The 17,425-nt window shown below is 48.8% G+C and overlaps 1 protein-coding gene across 3 annotated transcripts in view; it reads left to right on the top strand.

Moving 5' to 3' along the window:
* Positions 1 to 17,425, top strand: part of Rftn1 (raftlin, lipid raft linker 1) — a 192,991-nt gene that overhangs the window by 138,662 nt on the left and 36,904 nt on the right. For all 3 annotated transcript variants that reach the window (XM_050165080.1, XM_050165078.1, XM_050165079.1), the window contains exon 6: positions 6,731 to 6,934. In XM_050165080.1, the coding sequence (XP_050021037.1) occupies positions 6,731 to 6,934 (204 nt within the window). The remainder of the gene's footprint in view (positions 1 to 6,730; positions 6,935 to 17,425) is intronic.

The following is a 17,425-nucleotide window of genomic DNA, read 5'->3' as shown; positions in this document are numbered from 1 at the left end:
GTGAGGCAAGCAGCACCATAGGTAAGAAGCCAGTGTCTGTGCACACCTTCTAGCTAGGTCCGGACACATGCCCTACCTTGTTCTATAAAGGGACTATAGCTTTCTTTAAAGGCTCAGTGTGTGCTTGGTGCTAAGGACTTCCCTGTCTGAGCTGCTATTCAGGGCCCTGGCACCACGGTGTCACCCTCACAGAATCTGACCTAAGGAGAAAGGAGGCCATGGATCCCGGGAGCCTGTCAGGAGTGCAGAGATCTCTGTGTCATGGAACCCACCTTTGTCCTAGACCCCAAGTCTCTTTGCTTTCTAAGGTCAACCCTTGACCCTGGGAGGCCTCTCCTAAGACCCTTCTCAGATGTCCAGTACCCTGCTTCCTTCCTGTGGCTCCTTGCCTCCCTCTGGGCCCAGGATCTCCTATGGCTGAGTATGGGAACCTCTCCCTAACAGCCAGAGTGCATGGCCTGCAGCCTCAGGGCCATGTCCTCTCCTGCAGCCTCAGGGCCATGTCCTCTCCTGCAGCCTCAGGACCGTGTCATCTCCTGCATCCTTAGGGCCATGGTCTCGCCTGCATCCTCAGGATCGTGTCCTCTCCCGCAGCCTCAGGACCATGTCCTCTCCTGCATCCTCGGGGTCGTGTCCTCTCCTGCAGCTCCAGGACCATGTCCTCTCCTGCAGCCCCAGGACCATGTCCTCTCCTGCAGGCCCAGGACCATGTCATCTTCTGCATCCCCAGGACCGTGTCCTCTCCTGCAGCCCCAGGACCGTGTCCCTCCTGCATCCTCAGGGCCGTGTCCTCTCCTGCAGCCCCAGGACCGTGTCCTCTCCTGCAGCCTCAGACACTTTGGGAAGTGGCGGGTTAATGCATCACAGAGGCCTCAGCCCAACTGTGAGTGAGATTGGGATTTCCTACTGATGAGAGGCAAAAGCTTAGGCCTCAGAGCCCATTTTAGTCCCCAGATAGGTAGCTACCTCCTGCTGCACATACAGCCCGGGCCCTGCCTTGCAAACAGCTCACAGACCGTCTTGTCCCCTCGCTGGCTTATTCTGTTAGTTGATAAACACGAGTTACTAGCGGAGGGCGCTGGTCCAGTTTTCCCATGTGTTATCTCAATCGCTCCTCCCACAACTGTGACAGGAGATGGCTACTGTGGCGCCCATGCTGTAGATAAGGCAAGTTCCCTTCCTGAAGGCTGGACACTGAGGACCCTTTCTCCAGAGGTCATAGCCCTTGCCTGACCCCAGCTTCTCTCCTGAGCCTTTTCCTATGGAGTTTAGCTGATTTCTTCCCTGAAGCCTTTGTTCACTGTCCTGTCTTGGAAACATCCACGCAGCACCCAGCACCAGCCTGCCATCCCATACCCTCCCCAGCTTTCCTTTTGTCTTCTGTCAGTCCACCCCCATCCCCTAAGAAAGTTGAAATGTTTCTGCCAGGTGGGCAACTACAGCAAGACAATTCAGAAAGAATTTCGATGCCCCTCCTAGTCCATCCCCCTCCTCTGTTAATTGCTTCCTATGTAGGAGGCAGTTAGGAGTGGATCCAGTCAGGGACAGTTCACAGTGGATTTTCAGGAGCTGTAGGAAGAGCAGGTGAACTGACCCACCCATACATCATGGTCCAGGAGTTATATGGAGAGCTGGTGAGCTGACCTATCCCTGCAGTGTGGTCCAGGAGTCATAGGGAGAGCAGGTAGGCTGATCCCATCCCTGCGTTGTGGTAGGGTGAGCAGGTAGGCTGACTCCATCCCTGCGTTGTGGTCCAGGAGCCATACAGTTCTTGTTCTTCTTGCTCATTGACTTGTATTTCTCATCTGGGAACTTCCTGTTGTTATGAGATCCCTATGAAATACAACCCCAGTACCCCAAGCAACACCTTTGCTCAAGAAGCAAGAACCATCTGGGTGTGCCAGCCAGATTAAGCCTAAGGTGCCAGTCAGAGCGGGGGTGAGGTGTCAGTCACCTTTCTGACTGAGAGGGCTCTTTTCAGTGGCCTTCTAGGCACTCCTCCTGATGTCCCCAACTGTGGTCACCAGCTTCTACTTTGTTGTGTTCTAGTATATTAACAACTTCTTACTAGATTTGGGGCATGAGCCCAAGACGTGAGAGGTTTGAAAGCCTCTGGGCTCTGCCACTCACTGGCTGGAATTCTGAGTGATGCACCTGATTCTGTCAGGCATAGAACTTCCCGTGGAAGTTGAGAGTTAGGTATGGTGGGAGGTCACACCTTGGTGGTACCTATGTCTGGGTCTTCTTCAGCATGTGTGACTTCATTACCATCAACTGGTAACGCACTGGTCTCTGTCCTTTGCTGTCATGTCAGGGTGGCCTGTGCCCGCCACAGCACCAAGAGCCTTACCATAAGAGAAGGTTTTAATCTCAGTCCCCCCCACCCCGCCCATGACCCGAGCCACCTGCAGTTCCCACCCAGCTAAGACAGATTCTTCCAGTTCAGCTGGCTCCCCCAAGTCTGGCTTTTGATGACCACAATTCAGATTCAGTTCTCAATTCTGTTTCTTCCAAACTAGAGCTCTCCTTGGAAGCTGAAATCCAACCAGCCCCTGTGGCTCATTGACATAGTCCAGCTCTCTGGTTCCATAACTGCAGACTAGCAAGCTGCAGGTTTCCGTCTGAACTATCGAGCTCAGCACTGGCAAGCACCGGGGTGGGACTCAGAACTGCAAGCCTTTCCTTTGCCTGCTTCCCTACAGCATGGCTTGGCCAGTCCCAGCCCGGGTCTCCATGTCCTCCATTTGTCCTGCTCAGGTCACTCACAAGCATGTGAGGCAACAATCATGGCACAGGGGCTTTGGTGAGCGAAGCATCCTAAATGAAGTGTGGCGAGGCCCCACAGGGAAGGAGGACAGACATGCTGATGCTCTCCGGACTCTCTGCTAGCCCAGCCCTTCAGCCATTCTCAGAAACAGGCCTTCCTTTGGGACTCTCCCACATCTGCAAAATGCTCCAGCTGGGGTCAGGGTAGACTTATAGAACAGGTAAGGGAATTTAAACGGACCCGAGGCTCCTCTTCAGAATCCGGTCCCTGCTCACACAAGACGTGGACTGGAGTTTGGGGAACATGAGAACTGGACAGCACATCATTTTTGGACAGTTTCTCTTGGTTGGTTTCCATGTGAATGGAGGAGCTGACTGAAAGGGTTGTGTGTCTGAGATAAGGTCTCTCTCAGTATCATCACTGCACTTCTGGGGCTCCTCACGCAGCATCTCCCTTTCCTTCCTGGAAAAAAAAATGTATGTGTCTCTAGCTTCAGTCTTGCCTCCTGGGAAGGATGAAGCCTCCTGGGGAGGATGGAGTCTCCTGGGGGGGGTGGAGCCTGGGGAGGATGGATGGAGCCTCCTGGGGAGGATGGATGGAACCTCCTGGGGGAGGATGGAGCCTCCTGGGGGGGTGGAGCCTCCTGGGGAGGATGGAGCCTGGAGAGCCTAGATGCTGCCTAGTCTGGCAGTCCTCCCTCCCTCTTCCACCACTCCAGCCTTCTCTCTTCTCATTTCAGCCTTGCTCCTTTTCTGTTTCATTATACATTGGGAAGTGTGGTGTTTATTGCACCATGTGAGTGGGGATGGCCCTTCTGTGTGTTCAAGAACTACCAGGTGTGGCCTCAACCAAATTATCACTTCTCCCAATGCAGCAGCTCTGAGTTCTTGCTCAAATTGTATTTGTGCTTAACTGTAACCACCTACAGGGCCTGTTTTGTGGACTAAACCTGCGGGCAGTTCTGGCCAGCAGTGTTTCAGGAGTGACTTTCAATCCAAGTAGATGGATGTCTCAGTTGTTTTGTTTCTAATGGATGCACCTGAGTTGAGGTCTGCCAGTGACCCTGAGTCCCTGATGAGGCCCCAGCTGCCGAGTAAATTACGAAGTATGCAGCAAGCCAAAATAAAAAAAAAAAAAAAATAAACCGCAAATAGGTGGTAGGTAGGTAGACAGACAGACAGCAAAACACCATTCGGCCAGATGCTTACACCATCCAGCAGAAATCAGTGGAGGAAGTTGAGGCACGCAGCCAGAGTCCCAACCGAGCCTCCTTTCCATGGCTGAACTGGCCCTCACTCCTGCTGCTGGCATTTTCCTGCTTTGGGATAAACAAGAGTAACATCTGATACGTTTGCTTCTGGCTTCTCTCCAGCACAGTGTTTTTACTCTTGAGCTGTGTTGCTTTTCTTTCCTCTCTGTCACTAACTTGGGAGGAGAGCCCATTCCCAGACAAGTGTTCTTGGAGGGCACTTGACACGGGCATGCTTTGGTGTGACACAGGGACAGGCAGACCCACCTCAAGAGCTAGCTTCTCTGTAAGTTCAAACAACCCGTGAAAATATGTGATATATTACATATGAGATATATTCAATAATATCAAAGGCTCAGATGGGGTTCTTCTTAGCAGCCTTTATTGAACTTTGAGTACAGGGCCAGAAGACACCTAGTCACCCAGCTTATTCCTGCCCTATCCTCAATCCCTGGTCGTTTCCTCACATCTCCAGCTGTCTCCATCATCATGGCATAGTCTAGTGATTGGATCTGCATGCACCGGGACCTAAATTCTGGTACAGTTACGGCATCTTGGGTCAGGCAGGTGGACTGAAAAGGTAGTTGACTTGGGGCTTGTGTTTGTTGCATACAATCAGACGGCAGTTTCCAAAGCGAGGCACACCTCTGTTGGATGGAATAGCTTGATGAAACTCTCAGTCAGTTCAGCTGTTTATAACAGCAGTTTTATGACTTGGGGACCTTACAAGTGCTTGACTAGATAGGTGGGGGGATTTCCTTTGTTCTAGAATGCGTCTCCTACATGATAAACTTTTCAGGGGTTACAGGGATGAATGTGTTTGCTGCTCTTACCTCCTGGCCCTGCATGGCAGTAGAGCAAGCAGGAGTGGTTTACCTCTGTGGTCAAGAAGAAAGCTCTCTTTTTAAATACTTTTATTTAAATGAAGGAAAGGTAGCCAGTTTAAAAGAATAATGAGTGTATGTGGAGTTGGCCCCCTGGATAAGAGTACTCGCTGTACAAGCATGCAGCTTCAGTTTGGTCCCCAGAACCCGAGTAAAAAGCCAGGTATGGCTAGGCATGCGTGTAAAGCACCATTGCAGAGTCGAGTGGACAGAGTCTGGGAGTTTGCTGGTCATGTAGTCCAACCCAACTGACAAGCTTAGCGAGTGACGGCATCTCAAGGCAATTGGCAAAAAACAGCAAAGGACACACACACACACATGCACACATACACATGCTCTCACATACACGCTCACACACACATGCTCACACACACGCTCACACACATGCTCACACACTCACACACGCTCTCTCACACACACATGCTCACACACACGCTCTCTCACACACACGCTCTCTCACACACACGCTCACATACACGCTCACACACATGCTCATACACACACTCACACATGCTCACACACACGCTCTCTCACACACACACTCACACACACGCTCACACACATGCTTACACACACGCTCACACACACATGCTCACATATACACATGCTCTCACACACACAAGCTAGTACTTAGAAACCACCCAAGTGTCACGGTCCTGAAGTGTGGGAGTCTACATCCCGGAGTAGTGCAGGCGTTCCCTGTCCGGAGCACACACATGGTTTGTCCTTCTCCCTCATGCCAACCGTTCTTTATGGCCTTTATGCTTTCTGTTTGAGAGGTGGCAGGATTTTCATATGGCCTCAGATGATGCCTTTGGCAACCAGTGCATATTCCCAGCCAGCCTGTGGGAGCAAAGCTTTCTAAGTTGGGCCAGCTCTGATTGCCTTAGTAAATGAACGGTACAGAAATTGGCTCTCCAGCGAAGATTGAAATTCCAGGTATTTGCTCCTGGCAGCGGTTCCCGCTAACATGGCTGGCAGCCTGAACAGCAGGAGCAAATCAGTGGCCAGGGGTGGTGGTGGTGATTATTGATTTCTGGGCTACAAATGAAAGAGCAGAGAGCTCCTAGCTTCACACCCAGGGCCTGCCTGGCTGATTGAGCTGACCCGCTCTTCTAGGCAGGAACCCCCATTTACTGGAACATGTTTATTTTTACATATCAATGTACTTGATGTACTTGATTGAGTATTATGGGTTTGGCCCCAGGAAACTCTCCTGCAGTTTATAAATATCAAGTTCAGGGATGTTAAAAGCTTCCTGGAATTAGAGAAGTGGTTTTCTTTTTGTGAATCTCCTTTTTTTTTTATTTGTTTGTTTTTGTTTTTACGACTATTACATTTACTTTGCAAACACTTATGTACGCAGTTCTAGAAATATACTTCTTCCAGATGCTTAACAATGCAAATTAATTCCAATAGCAGTCATCCATTAAATCCCCTGTTCAGAACCTAGTCCCACTCACATGCATAAGGTGGGTTCAGTCTCCAGAACCACCGAAACTGAGCATCGCGTAATTCAAGCACCTGGTAAGTAAAGGCAGGAGAATCCTAGATTCAGTTTGAGTCCAGCCTGGGCCGCATGAAACCCATCTCAAAACAAAACACACCACAGCCTCCATCCAAGCACACTTTTGAGTCATTTGTCCCTTGGAGCAACTTCAGTTGCTGCTAGGAGTGGAGTTTTATTCTCTGGCAGGGGTGTGGCACCAGGGATTCACAGCTGCTGCCCTTTCTCAGGCTCCAGGGAGAAGATGCCACCAAACCCGTTTTAGCAGATTCGTGCTGTGGACTAACTTTTCCTTTCTCCATCCTTTTTACAAACTCCCACAGAAATGGAGATCTTCGCCTTTTTCAACAGACCGAAGAACCAGCAGAAGTGTCGGCAGTATTATCCCGTCACCATCCCCCTCCAGGTCTCCAGGAACGGCCGGACAGTGAACAGTCTGGATGCCAGCTGGCTGGAGCACATGAGTGATCACTTCCGGAAAGGCGGTGTGCTAGTGAATGCTGTCTTCCACCTTGGCATGGCCAACGGTAAGGACTGCCCCACGGCCCCTCCTAGTCCTGTGACCCTCCCCTTTCCATCACCTTCCATCAGAAAAGCTGCATGGTCAATGCACACACAGCGTTTGATTTCTGATTAACATATCTCAAACAGATCTCATAAAGTGACCTGGTGTCCTCTCAGGTGAAGGTCATGGCTTTGCCTCACTGATGGTAACCTGTATCTTGATGACTTTTGAACGTACGACTGCCTGGAACTGTTAATTGCCCCCCTCAGTTCATGGCACTCCAGAAGTGCCAACTATCTGTAGACAGTTACCAGTACCGTCTGAAGTAGCAATAGCAGCACCGTGGAGCAGCCGGCTGGGAATGGTGGCAGCTCCTGGCCCCAGTGAGCTGCACTGGGACACAAGCCAGCCTCCTGAATCTCACATGCCCAATACTGTGTCCCAGAAGTGGGCTCATCATTGGGCTTTGTGAGTGGAATATCACTCGTGATGTCAACTTTGGAGGCAGAGGGAAAGTCTGTCCACAGAGCTAAAGGGTTTTGAGCCTAGAAAGTTTGGGGTTAACATGGTGGTGAATGAAGTCACCTTCAGAGACAAGGAAGCAGTTTGGAGTGTGTGGCTGACTAGCCTGCCAGCGTGCGCACATCCTGAGGGTTGTGAGTCGGCAGGACTCCTAAGAAAGTGAGATGGAGCACAGAACTTGTAGATCCCTGCAGAGCCCGACGGGCTTCTGAGGGCAGGTGTGATGGTGTGTAGCTTCTCGGGCATTAGCAGGGCCAGGAGTGGAGTCTGGACTCTGTGTTATTTGTGCAGTGCCGAACAAGCATTCTTAGGATAGAGATTGTGTTGTTCTGAATGTGTGGGCTCAGGCAAGTCTTAATTTTGGATGCGGGTCCCTGCCATTCCTTTGTGACAATCAGTGATACTGTCAACAGGTCATTATAGCAGCAGCAGGCATGGTGAACGGGTGAATGACATTCAATGACTGAGTGAGCTAGGAAAGCATCTAGAAAATCAGTAGAACTTTCTGTGATGGTAGAATGTTCTGGATTGTTCCATACCAAGCCACCAACCATCTTATGACCTAGAAACTGAATATTTCAATTTATTTTACTTTCATTCATTTAAATTTGAATAGCTCTGTGATTTGCGAATGCAGTTTTGAGGACACATGTTGGTAACTTCCATACCCCAGCAGCAGATCTAGTAACCCATTGGTATGTAAGAAGCCCTCTTGTTGGCTCCAGTGTCCACTGAAGGCAGGGGTTGTCACGGCTGTTTGGAGGGGCAGGAGGTGTGTGAAGTACATGTTCCCAGTCCAGTTTATCAGTCCTGGGGATGCCAGAGAGGACCCCTCAACTCCTGCTTTTGTAGGGACCCTGGCACTTAGATTGGCTCACTAGCTGTTCTTTTCTGCTGTCTGGGTGAGCAGGCGAGCTTTGCCTTCTCCTCGGCAAGCTTCTGACTAATGTACTAACATCTGAGAGATGCTCGGCTGGTAGCAGCTGCTGTCTTTCTCTTCTTAGCAAAACTGGGGTATCAAAAGGATTGTCTTTGGCCCCATCATCTGAGCCCAGGAGAGAACGCCGTGCAGGCTCCCAGATTAGATTGTGTCCTAATGATGGCTTGAAAGATGAAAGCTGAGCCCGCCTCTCAGCTCTTCCCTCATCCGGCTCGCCAAGCCTGCATCACAGCACAGGGATTTGCTGGGGCTTTAGGTTGGCCTCCCACGTGCAAAATGCTGTCACCGCCTCCCTTGGCTTTAGTTGCATCAAAGGAGAGTTTTCCATCTTTGAAAACAAATTGTGAAGTGTCCCCTGTGACCACAGTCCCTGCAACCCACACCACTGCAGTAGAGGCTGCCGGGCAGTGCTGTGAACGCCTGGGGCGGGACTCACTGGCAGGAAACTCAGGCTTGAAACCTGCCTTTCACCTGTGTCTTTCTACTGTGCACAGAGGGGTAGGGTGGCCTTGGTGGCTTAGTGACAGGGGTGGCTCTGCTCTAAGAATGAAGGTCTCCACTGGCCAGGGAAGAAACAGGCACCTGACCTTTTCCCAGAATTAAAAAGAAAAGACATGCTGAGCATCCTTGCCAATAACCTGGCAGGGGGAAAACCAATCTGTCATGACTTCTAAATGGGTATTTACAATTCTGTTCAAAAATATTTTCCACGGAGCTATAAAATTAGTAAAAGCTTTGTCCTGCAAATAAGGTCCGGCCTCAGTTGGAGACACTCAGTGGCTCCACATCTATTTTTACCTTCTCAGGATATAGAAGGCTTCATTCAATGCCAAAATTTGGGTTCCTGTCCAGTTTTTTTATTAATATCCAAATGGGCATGATGCCACCCAGGAGTCTTGATTGTGTTCATATTCTGGGCCATTTAGAGAATTAAAAGGTAGGAATTTAAGGACACACACAGCAGGGAAGATCTCCCATGTAGCCAACAGAATTAACAGTTTGAAAAGAGCAGGAGGAGGGAAGCTTCTGCTGATAGAGGAAGAAGCACACAGGGCAAAGCCCACAGGAAGACCCTCTGCAGAGCAAAAACCCAATCTAGACTCCTTGAAAACTGGGGTTTTGATGGTCTGTGAGATGTCCTCACCCCTTTGTTTAAGGCTGGTCAGTTTAAACAAAGACAGGGACACTGATGAGCCCACAACTTAGAGGTAAGCATGACCTTATGTGGCCTTGCTGTTGTCAGGCTGGGGGCAGGGCAGGTAAGCTGGGTCTTTGGCTGAGGTCAGGGGTGTGGGGGGAAAAGGAACATTTGCTATCTTTATTATCTTTATTATTATTCTTTGTGGTCTGTCCCTACCTGCCTGTTAGGGACCCGCCTAACTCCAGTCCCATGGGCACATGGTACCGGAGGAAATGTGAGGGTGACAGCCCTTTCCCTGCAACAGCTTCTGGTTCTAGAAGCAGCCCTGTGAGCTGGGGACTGTTGTCTTTGTGGACTGGCTGGGGAAACGGGAGTTCTTCCTGCTAGGAAGTGTTGAGGGAGTGGGAAGAAGAATGAAAACAGGAGAGGACTGGGAAGTGGCAGGCATCTTGGTGGGAAACAGTCCTACCAAATGCAGTCTGGGTGGCACTTGGGGTGGAGAGAGGAGGGCCCCAAAGTCACCAGAGAGAAGGGCAGGCATGAGCCCCAGGGCTACCTTGCAGTGCAGGCGGGCCACTGGGGCTCTCCAGCCAATGAGCTTGTTTCTAGAAGGGTAAAAAGGGACAGCCTTGTGCTGAGCTGGCTGCCTGGGGAGCTGAGTGGTTTCTAGGAGCCAAGGGCAAGGTCAGGGGATAGTTGGACATTTAAACATAAGGACACTCAGGTAGCTGATGTCTTCCCCATGACCCTGGGCCTGCCGTATCCCTGCCACTCTCAGTAGGCTCTGGCGGCAGGCCATCTCTATTCTTGGAACTCACTTTGCTGTCACGGCCCTGCATTGCTTGTTTCTGGTGCTTTCCTCCTGTAACCCCTGGCATTCTCTCCACATCTCCCCCTCTTCTCCATGGCCTGTGTTCTTCCCATCCCTATCCTATCCTTGCCCTCTCCTGCCCTGGCAGTCATTACTCCCTTTGTTTCAAAAATAGCCATACTTGCTGATTATTGGAGCCAGAATCCAGTCTGGCAATGCACTGGCCAGGGCAACTGCGTCTGCACTTTTGCCTGAAGAACTTTTTTTTATTCCCCTGCCTGCTGCTAGCAGGGAAGACAGCTTTGTGTCCACGGAAGGGCCTACAGTGCCTCTTGCTATCTTTCTTGTCTGTTCTTCTAGCCACTGTTTCCTATAAATTTAAAGGTAATTCTACATGCTGGTTAAATGAAGACTTGCCTAGAATATACTCTAGGTCATGTGTTCTGTCCACACATGGGTCATCTGTTTTTTTTTTTTGTTTTTTGTTTTTGTTTTTGTTTTTGGGTTTTTTTTTTTTTTTTTTTTTTTTTTTTTTTTTTTTTTTTTTTTTTTTTTTTTTTTTTTTTTTTTGGAGATGGGTTTTCTCTGTGTAGCCCTGTCTGTTCTAGAATTCATTCTGTAAACCAGGCTGACCTCATATTCAGAGGTCTGCCTGCTTCTGCCTCCTGAGTACTAGGATTAAAGGCATGTGCCACTGCCCAGTGACTAGGGTCATTTTAAATGGTGTGTCTCTATTCCTGCACCCCTCCTGCTTTTTAAAATTGATTTATTTTATTTTATATGTATGAGTATTTTGCTGCATAGACGCCACCACATCTATGCCTGGTGCTTGTGGAAGCTAGAAGAGGACATAGGTGGCCTGGCACTGGAGTTACAGAGGGACTGAGCCACCGTGGGAGCTAGGAATCAGATTCAGTTCTCTGCAGGAACAGCAAGTACTCCTCATAGCCGAGCCATCTTTCCAGCCCGCATCTCTGGTTTTGAAAGGTTAAATCATCTTGAGATCCTAGATAACTTTGCTGTACCTGTGTTAGCCAGGTTTCTCTGAAGAGCTGATCAGTCAGTTGGTCAGTTTAGCTCAACATTGGCTGTTTCACAGCAGGAAGACAGAGAAACCCTACTTGTTCTGTCCAGGATGCTGGCTGGCTGGATGTCTCCCCATTTGTCCAGTCTATGAGGCTGCTGTCTCCCCCTTCCTGATCTACGGCTCGAGTCCTGAGAGACTTCTGGAGAGCTGCTAGTTTCCAGTCCCTGGCTTTCTGAAGAAGTTGAGTTCAATGCAGGCTACAACGAGATAAATAGTGTAGATAGTAGTGTAGACAACTCTTGCCAGCAAGAGTAAGGACAAGCAGGCACATGGCAGACAGGCTGCCACCAAGAGGTGTAGCTGGGATTTAGGATCAGCCTTCCTGATCCAAACAATCTGACTAAGAAAATGCCACACGGGTGTGCCCAGTAGCTGGGGTTTTAGCTGATTCCAGATATCAAGTAGATGACCAATAACAGTCAGCACAAATAAAAAAGCCAAATTCAGTCCTCTGGAAAAGTGGGAATTGTCCTCTCAGTCCCTCGTTTAACTTCACACATCCTTTAACCCAGCACCCAGGAGGTGGGGCTCCGAATTTGAGCTCAGCCTGGTCTATAGAATCAGTTCTAGAACAGCCAGGGCTACACAGAGAAACCCTGTCACAAACAAACATTAGCCACTCAAAGCAATGATAAGCCCTACTCACCTGAGGCTGGTGGGCCACACACATTAGAAAAATGCACACCGCCGTAGCTAGCTCTCCATCACTGTCACACCCCGATGTAAAGCAGCATCAAAAGAGAAGATGTTTTGTAGCTTGTACTTTTAGAGGTCTCAGTGTGTGGTTGACCATTCTGAGGTTGCTGGGATATTGTGAGGTCAGGCTCATTACGTAGATTATGACCTAAAACTGTTCTCCTCGTGCAGCTTAGAATGTCTGGGGACAAGATCTGCATTTATAGGCATGGCCCTAGTCACCTACCTCCAGCTAGGCTCTACCTCCTCAACCTCCCCTACTCCCAGAGATGCCTCATGTTAGGATGTAATCAGTGGATCCATCCATCGACAAAGCCTCAGCCTCTGGGACCCAGCTGCTTTCAGAAGCCCGCCAGGGAGCAATCAGACCTTCAACAAAGGAGCCTTTAGGGACCATGTCACATCAAAACTTAGTACATGTCGTCCAAAGAAAATGCTGATGTGTCCTAAATACTCCATACAGATATCTTACAGACCCTTACACAGGGCCTGCACCCTGAACCATCAAAGCAGAGAGAGTATGTGCAGTTCACGCCAATGTAGCATGAGGATCTTGCGAGCCTAACCCATGAATGATGGTGTTCCCTCAGACACCATTTGGTGCATTGTAGTGGCTCCCTGAAAATTTCTTTATGTTGGAAGTAAACTACATTTAAGATGTAGTTTGTATTGCCAATATACATAAACACAGACAAATCATTTTAAAAAAAAGATTCATTTTATTTTAAGTTAAGAATATGTGTGTGTACATGTATGAGTGCAGGTGCCTATAGAGGCCAGAGGCATGGAATTCCCTGGAGCTGGAGATGCAGGTGGTTGTGACGTGGGTGCTGGGAACCAAACTCGGGTCCTCTGGGAAAGTAGGAATTGCTTTTGACTATTGGGCTATCTCAGTCCCTCATTTAACTGTGTGGCCTTCGTGGTTACGTGCTGAAAGTGTGATGGCTCACAGACCTCTGGGAGAATCTAGAGAGAAACTGACCCATGCCTAACAGGATGCCTCACAAGCCTTTCACTTGTCAGCTTGAGTTTTTTCTAGAATCCCCTGGGAGACGTGGCTCTGGGCGTGTTTGTGGGGGGATCACCACAATGAACTTAACTGAGGCCAAAATACCATTCAGTGGGTTAGGATCCTTCCTAGACTGTATAAAACGAAGAGAAAATAAGCTGAGAAGACCTCCGTAGCTCTTTGCTTGTTGACTATTGATGGATGCAATGCGAGCATCTGCCACCAGCTCCTACTGCTATGCCCCCCCCCCCCCCCCGGGTAGAATGGAGCCTTGAGCCCTCTCCCCTAAGCTGCTCTTGTTGGTGTCTCATCATAGCAGGACAGTGATTAAAACACTTCCCCACCTGGCCGGCAAGGCATTGAGCTTGCAGGCTAATCCCTGCAGACAAAAGAGGGGTGATTACTTCACTAATGGTCAGAAGAAGAGTGAGCACAGGAAGGTGGGCAGGCCCAAGCAGCAGGAAGGACTCAGGGTATCAGAGAAGGCAGCAGTGGTGATGGGGCTTTGTTCAGCGGTGACTATGTTCCCAGTAGGTCACATGATGGCATGACTACCCGTGCCGTTGTGATTACTGAGTTAGCTATAGAGTTAGCTGGGGCTACTCCTGGAGTCAAAATAAAGTGTCCAGTGGACAATAGAGGCCCTCTGAAAATGGATAGAACTTGACTGTCCACTTTAGTGTAGATAGTCGAGTCCTGCCTTGGTTTGCTCAAAGAGCAATCAAATAACATTTGTTTATAAACCTTCAAAGATTAGATAAGCTGCTTGACCACTTGGCTGGTATGCATTCCAGATAGTTTACCAGCAAGTACCACAGTCTGAGCTTGGAAGTGAACTTGACATTTAATGTCTACAGAAGAGAATTGAGCCTAGAATTTATTTCTCGAAATGGTGTGGCTGATTTTTTCCCATGTCCTTCTTGTAAATCACAAGCTTGGAATGTTAAGGTGGCCTTTTGCCAAAAGATCAGCATCAAATATTTATGTAATACCCAAGCACATAGCTTTTTGTGCACCATAGGGAAGCATCTTTAGTAAAAAAAAAAAAAAAAAAAAAAACACAGTGATGGCAGAATATTTTCTGTAGGTGGAGGCCGGTTTAACCTTTACACACCAGGAGTCTTCACTCTGAAATGGACTCTATTTACACCCAGGTAGGCACACACTTCAGGGAGGCTGGGCAGTGGAGGTAATGAGGAAAGGGGACAAGCCCATCAGGCAACAACTCCTTAAAAGTCCAGCTGTCTGTCTTTCCTTGATGTCTGCCGTTACAGATGACCAGGTTTTGACAGCTCTTCTGAAATTGCTTTGTTGTAGGCAAGTAGGTAATTCAGCTTTCTATACTCGGAATCGCAAAGCAGAGCAGCAAACATGGGTATAGAGACAGGCAGTGGCTGGGGAGGAAGGGGCAGGAGCCAGACATGGTGGGAAGGACATCTGGAGGGGTCATGTTCATGCCCTCTACCTTGGGGTCTCAGCTTGGTCTCCCTGCGCTCTTGGCGGACTAAATTTCATCTTTTGGTTTACGTTGCAATGGACATTTTCGTACTTACAGCTCAGTGGGTGCATTTAGAGGGTTTTCCATTGAGAAGATGTAGGTAGAGGCTTTGGACATTGAATGGTTATCATTCCTCAGTATCCAAAGGATATTGGATGGCTGTATCCCTCAATATCCATAGCTCAGGAAACTCCTTGGGTGTTGAGATCTGCAGATGCTCATGCCCTTGTATAAAATGGCCTACTGATTGCCTATAGCCTCCTGTGTACTTTAAATCACCACAGAATGACTTACAATATTTAATTCAGCGTAGATGCTGAGTAGATGGTTTGTTATGCCGTATTGCTTAGAGAATTGCAAAAAGGGGTGTTCTGTCCAATACAGAATTTCATGTTTTCCTGTATGTTGTTGGTTGACTCCATAGAAATGGACCTGTAGAGTCAGAGGGCCACTTCTGACATTTTCTTGAGGTCTAGAGGAACTGTGAACTGTGCTGTAAGTCCTTTGAGGAACTATTGTGTGTCTGCCAGTGTTGAACACCCATAGATGGGGGCCGAGAAAGCTTTATTTTAAACATGGTAGGTGGCTCTCCTGTGGCAGGAGTGTGACTGGGAACTTAAAACTGAGCCGGACTTTGGGCCATGCTTGTCTTGGGCCCCAAGGTTTACACGAGGCTGTTCACCCAAAGGGCACTACTCCCTGGTAGGTCATCTGTGTTACATGTCCCTTGGAGACCAGTGAGCTAACACTCAGGAGCAGTGTCATAAAGCACCAGAAAGATCCAAGCTTGTTGAGGCTGTCGCATGGTCGATTCCCAGGCTGGGGAATAAATAGGAAGTCCGAGTGTGCAGTTGGCTCACTTGGGGAACTTAATGAAAATGGAGTGTTGTCAAGGCCGCAGGTCCTCCAGGAATCGCTCTGGTAACCATGATTTCATTCAGCTAGCTATCCGGGCATCTTTATCATCCAAGATAGGACTGACCCCAAGCTGTGCAAAGTACACTGGTTTCATGCTACTTCATCTAGGTTGAGCACTGTTAATCACTTATGCCACGGTAATGCCATGGAACAAGGCATTCCCAAGCTCACTGGTTTAAGAGTAGAGGTTTATTCCATCGGGTTTTCTGTGACTGGAGCTCTGTTGTGATCCCCACCAAGCTCACTCCCAGTCTTTGGATAAGCAGGCTCCTGCTGGACCCACTGGGGCAGCTCTGCTCCATGCGTCTTTCATCTTCTCGGATCCAGTTAGCTATAGGAGGAATGTCCTTTCAGAGTGGTAACGGAGACAGGAGGTCAAGTTCAACCCCACATGTGGGTTCAGGCTCTGCATCTCACCTGCTATCGTCCTGGAGACGTCTTCTTACAGTTCATTTCCCCCACCAGCCACTTGAGTCCAAGTCTCTTCTTAGGGATTCTGCATTTCCTCCGTCATTGGCTGCCCCCAACACTGGGTTTGCCTGCAGGCTGTCCCCTTTCTGTCAGGAACTCAAAAACCATACAAATCCACACCACCTGCTTGCTTATTTCGTTCATGTCTGTCTTCATGTCCTTTCCTGCTGAGGAAATAAGATACCTGACAAAGCATCCGAAGGTTTATTTGACTCTCGTCCCAGGTTACAGTCCATCACAGGGAGTCAAGATAGCAGGAACTCAGCATACATCTATGCTACGAGCAGAGAACAGTGCATATTCAGAGCACGGTCTGCATTGTCACACGCAGGATTCCCTGCCTAGAGAGTGTGTCACCCACAATGTGCAGCTCTTTCCATCTCAGTCATCAAGCTGATGTCCTAACAGCCACCAGCTGACCTGGGCTAGGCAAGCCCTGACTGATGGGAGCCCTGGTCTAAACCGTCACGCCCATGACCACCACCTTCATTCCCTCGCTCCACTTTAAATTTCTGTGTCTCAGTTCTGACATTCTGTCGCTGTCTGTCTTCCCGCCACATGGTGAGCTCTAAGGTTGCAGGGACTGTATTCTGCTGCCCATGAGGCCCCCGGTGTGCCAGGAACAGATGTCAGAATGAGGGGGAAAATAGGGGCAGGTCCCTTACTCAGGAAGCTGAGTTCTGTTGTGTTCTGTCCCTATTCTTTCTAAAATTCTGAGCCTAGTTCTGCCTTCAAGGACCATTCATACAGGCAAGAGAAAGGGAAATTATTCCCTCTGTATCACCTGTTTACTCATTTTACACCTTTTATCAGTCTTATAAGGGGGAGTGTGAAAATAAAGTTATAATTAATTCCACCACTCATGGCCACTTTTGATGTCTTATTTATGCATTTGGTAATTTTGTGACTAGAGAGAGGTTCCACAGCCAGGAGCAGTCACTCATGTATCATGAGGACCTGTGTTGGGGTCTGGGAGCTCATATCAGCTGACTCACAAATGCCTGTGACTCAGCCCCAAAGGCCCACACTCTTCTGGCTTCTGTGGTCACCCACACATACATGGACACACAGACACACAAATAATTTTAAGCATTTACAGTTAGCCCAAATGGCACTTTTGCATCTATGGTTTTTCTCCATAATATTGTTTCTTAAGTATTCTCTGATTAAGTTCCCTGCTATTTTTAGGAGAATAGAGAATGTAGCTAATTTTCACTAATTTTCTATGATGACTGTTTTGCTATGTTTATGTGTATATGTGTGTTGTGTGTGTGTGTGTGTGTGAGAGAGAGAGAGAGAGAGAGAGAGAGAGAGAGAGAGACTCTGTGTGAGGGAGTATGTACAGGTGGTTGACTTCAACTGTCTGCTTCTACCCATCTCCCCATTTTTTGAACCAGGGCCTCTTCCAGAACCCAGTCTT

Source organism: Alexandromys fortis, unplaced genomic scaffold (genome assembly GCF_014885135.2).
Source record: "Alexandromys fortis isolate MF-2015 unplaced genomic scaffold, M_Fortis_MF-2015_v1.1 scaffold_121, whole genome shotgun sequence".
NCBI classification, from domain to species: domain Eukaryota; kingdom Metazoa; phylum Chordata; class Mammalia; order Rodentia; family Cricetidae; genus Alexandromys; species Alexandromys fortis.
This window is presented reverse-complemented; position numbering and strand designations above follow the sequence as displayed.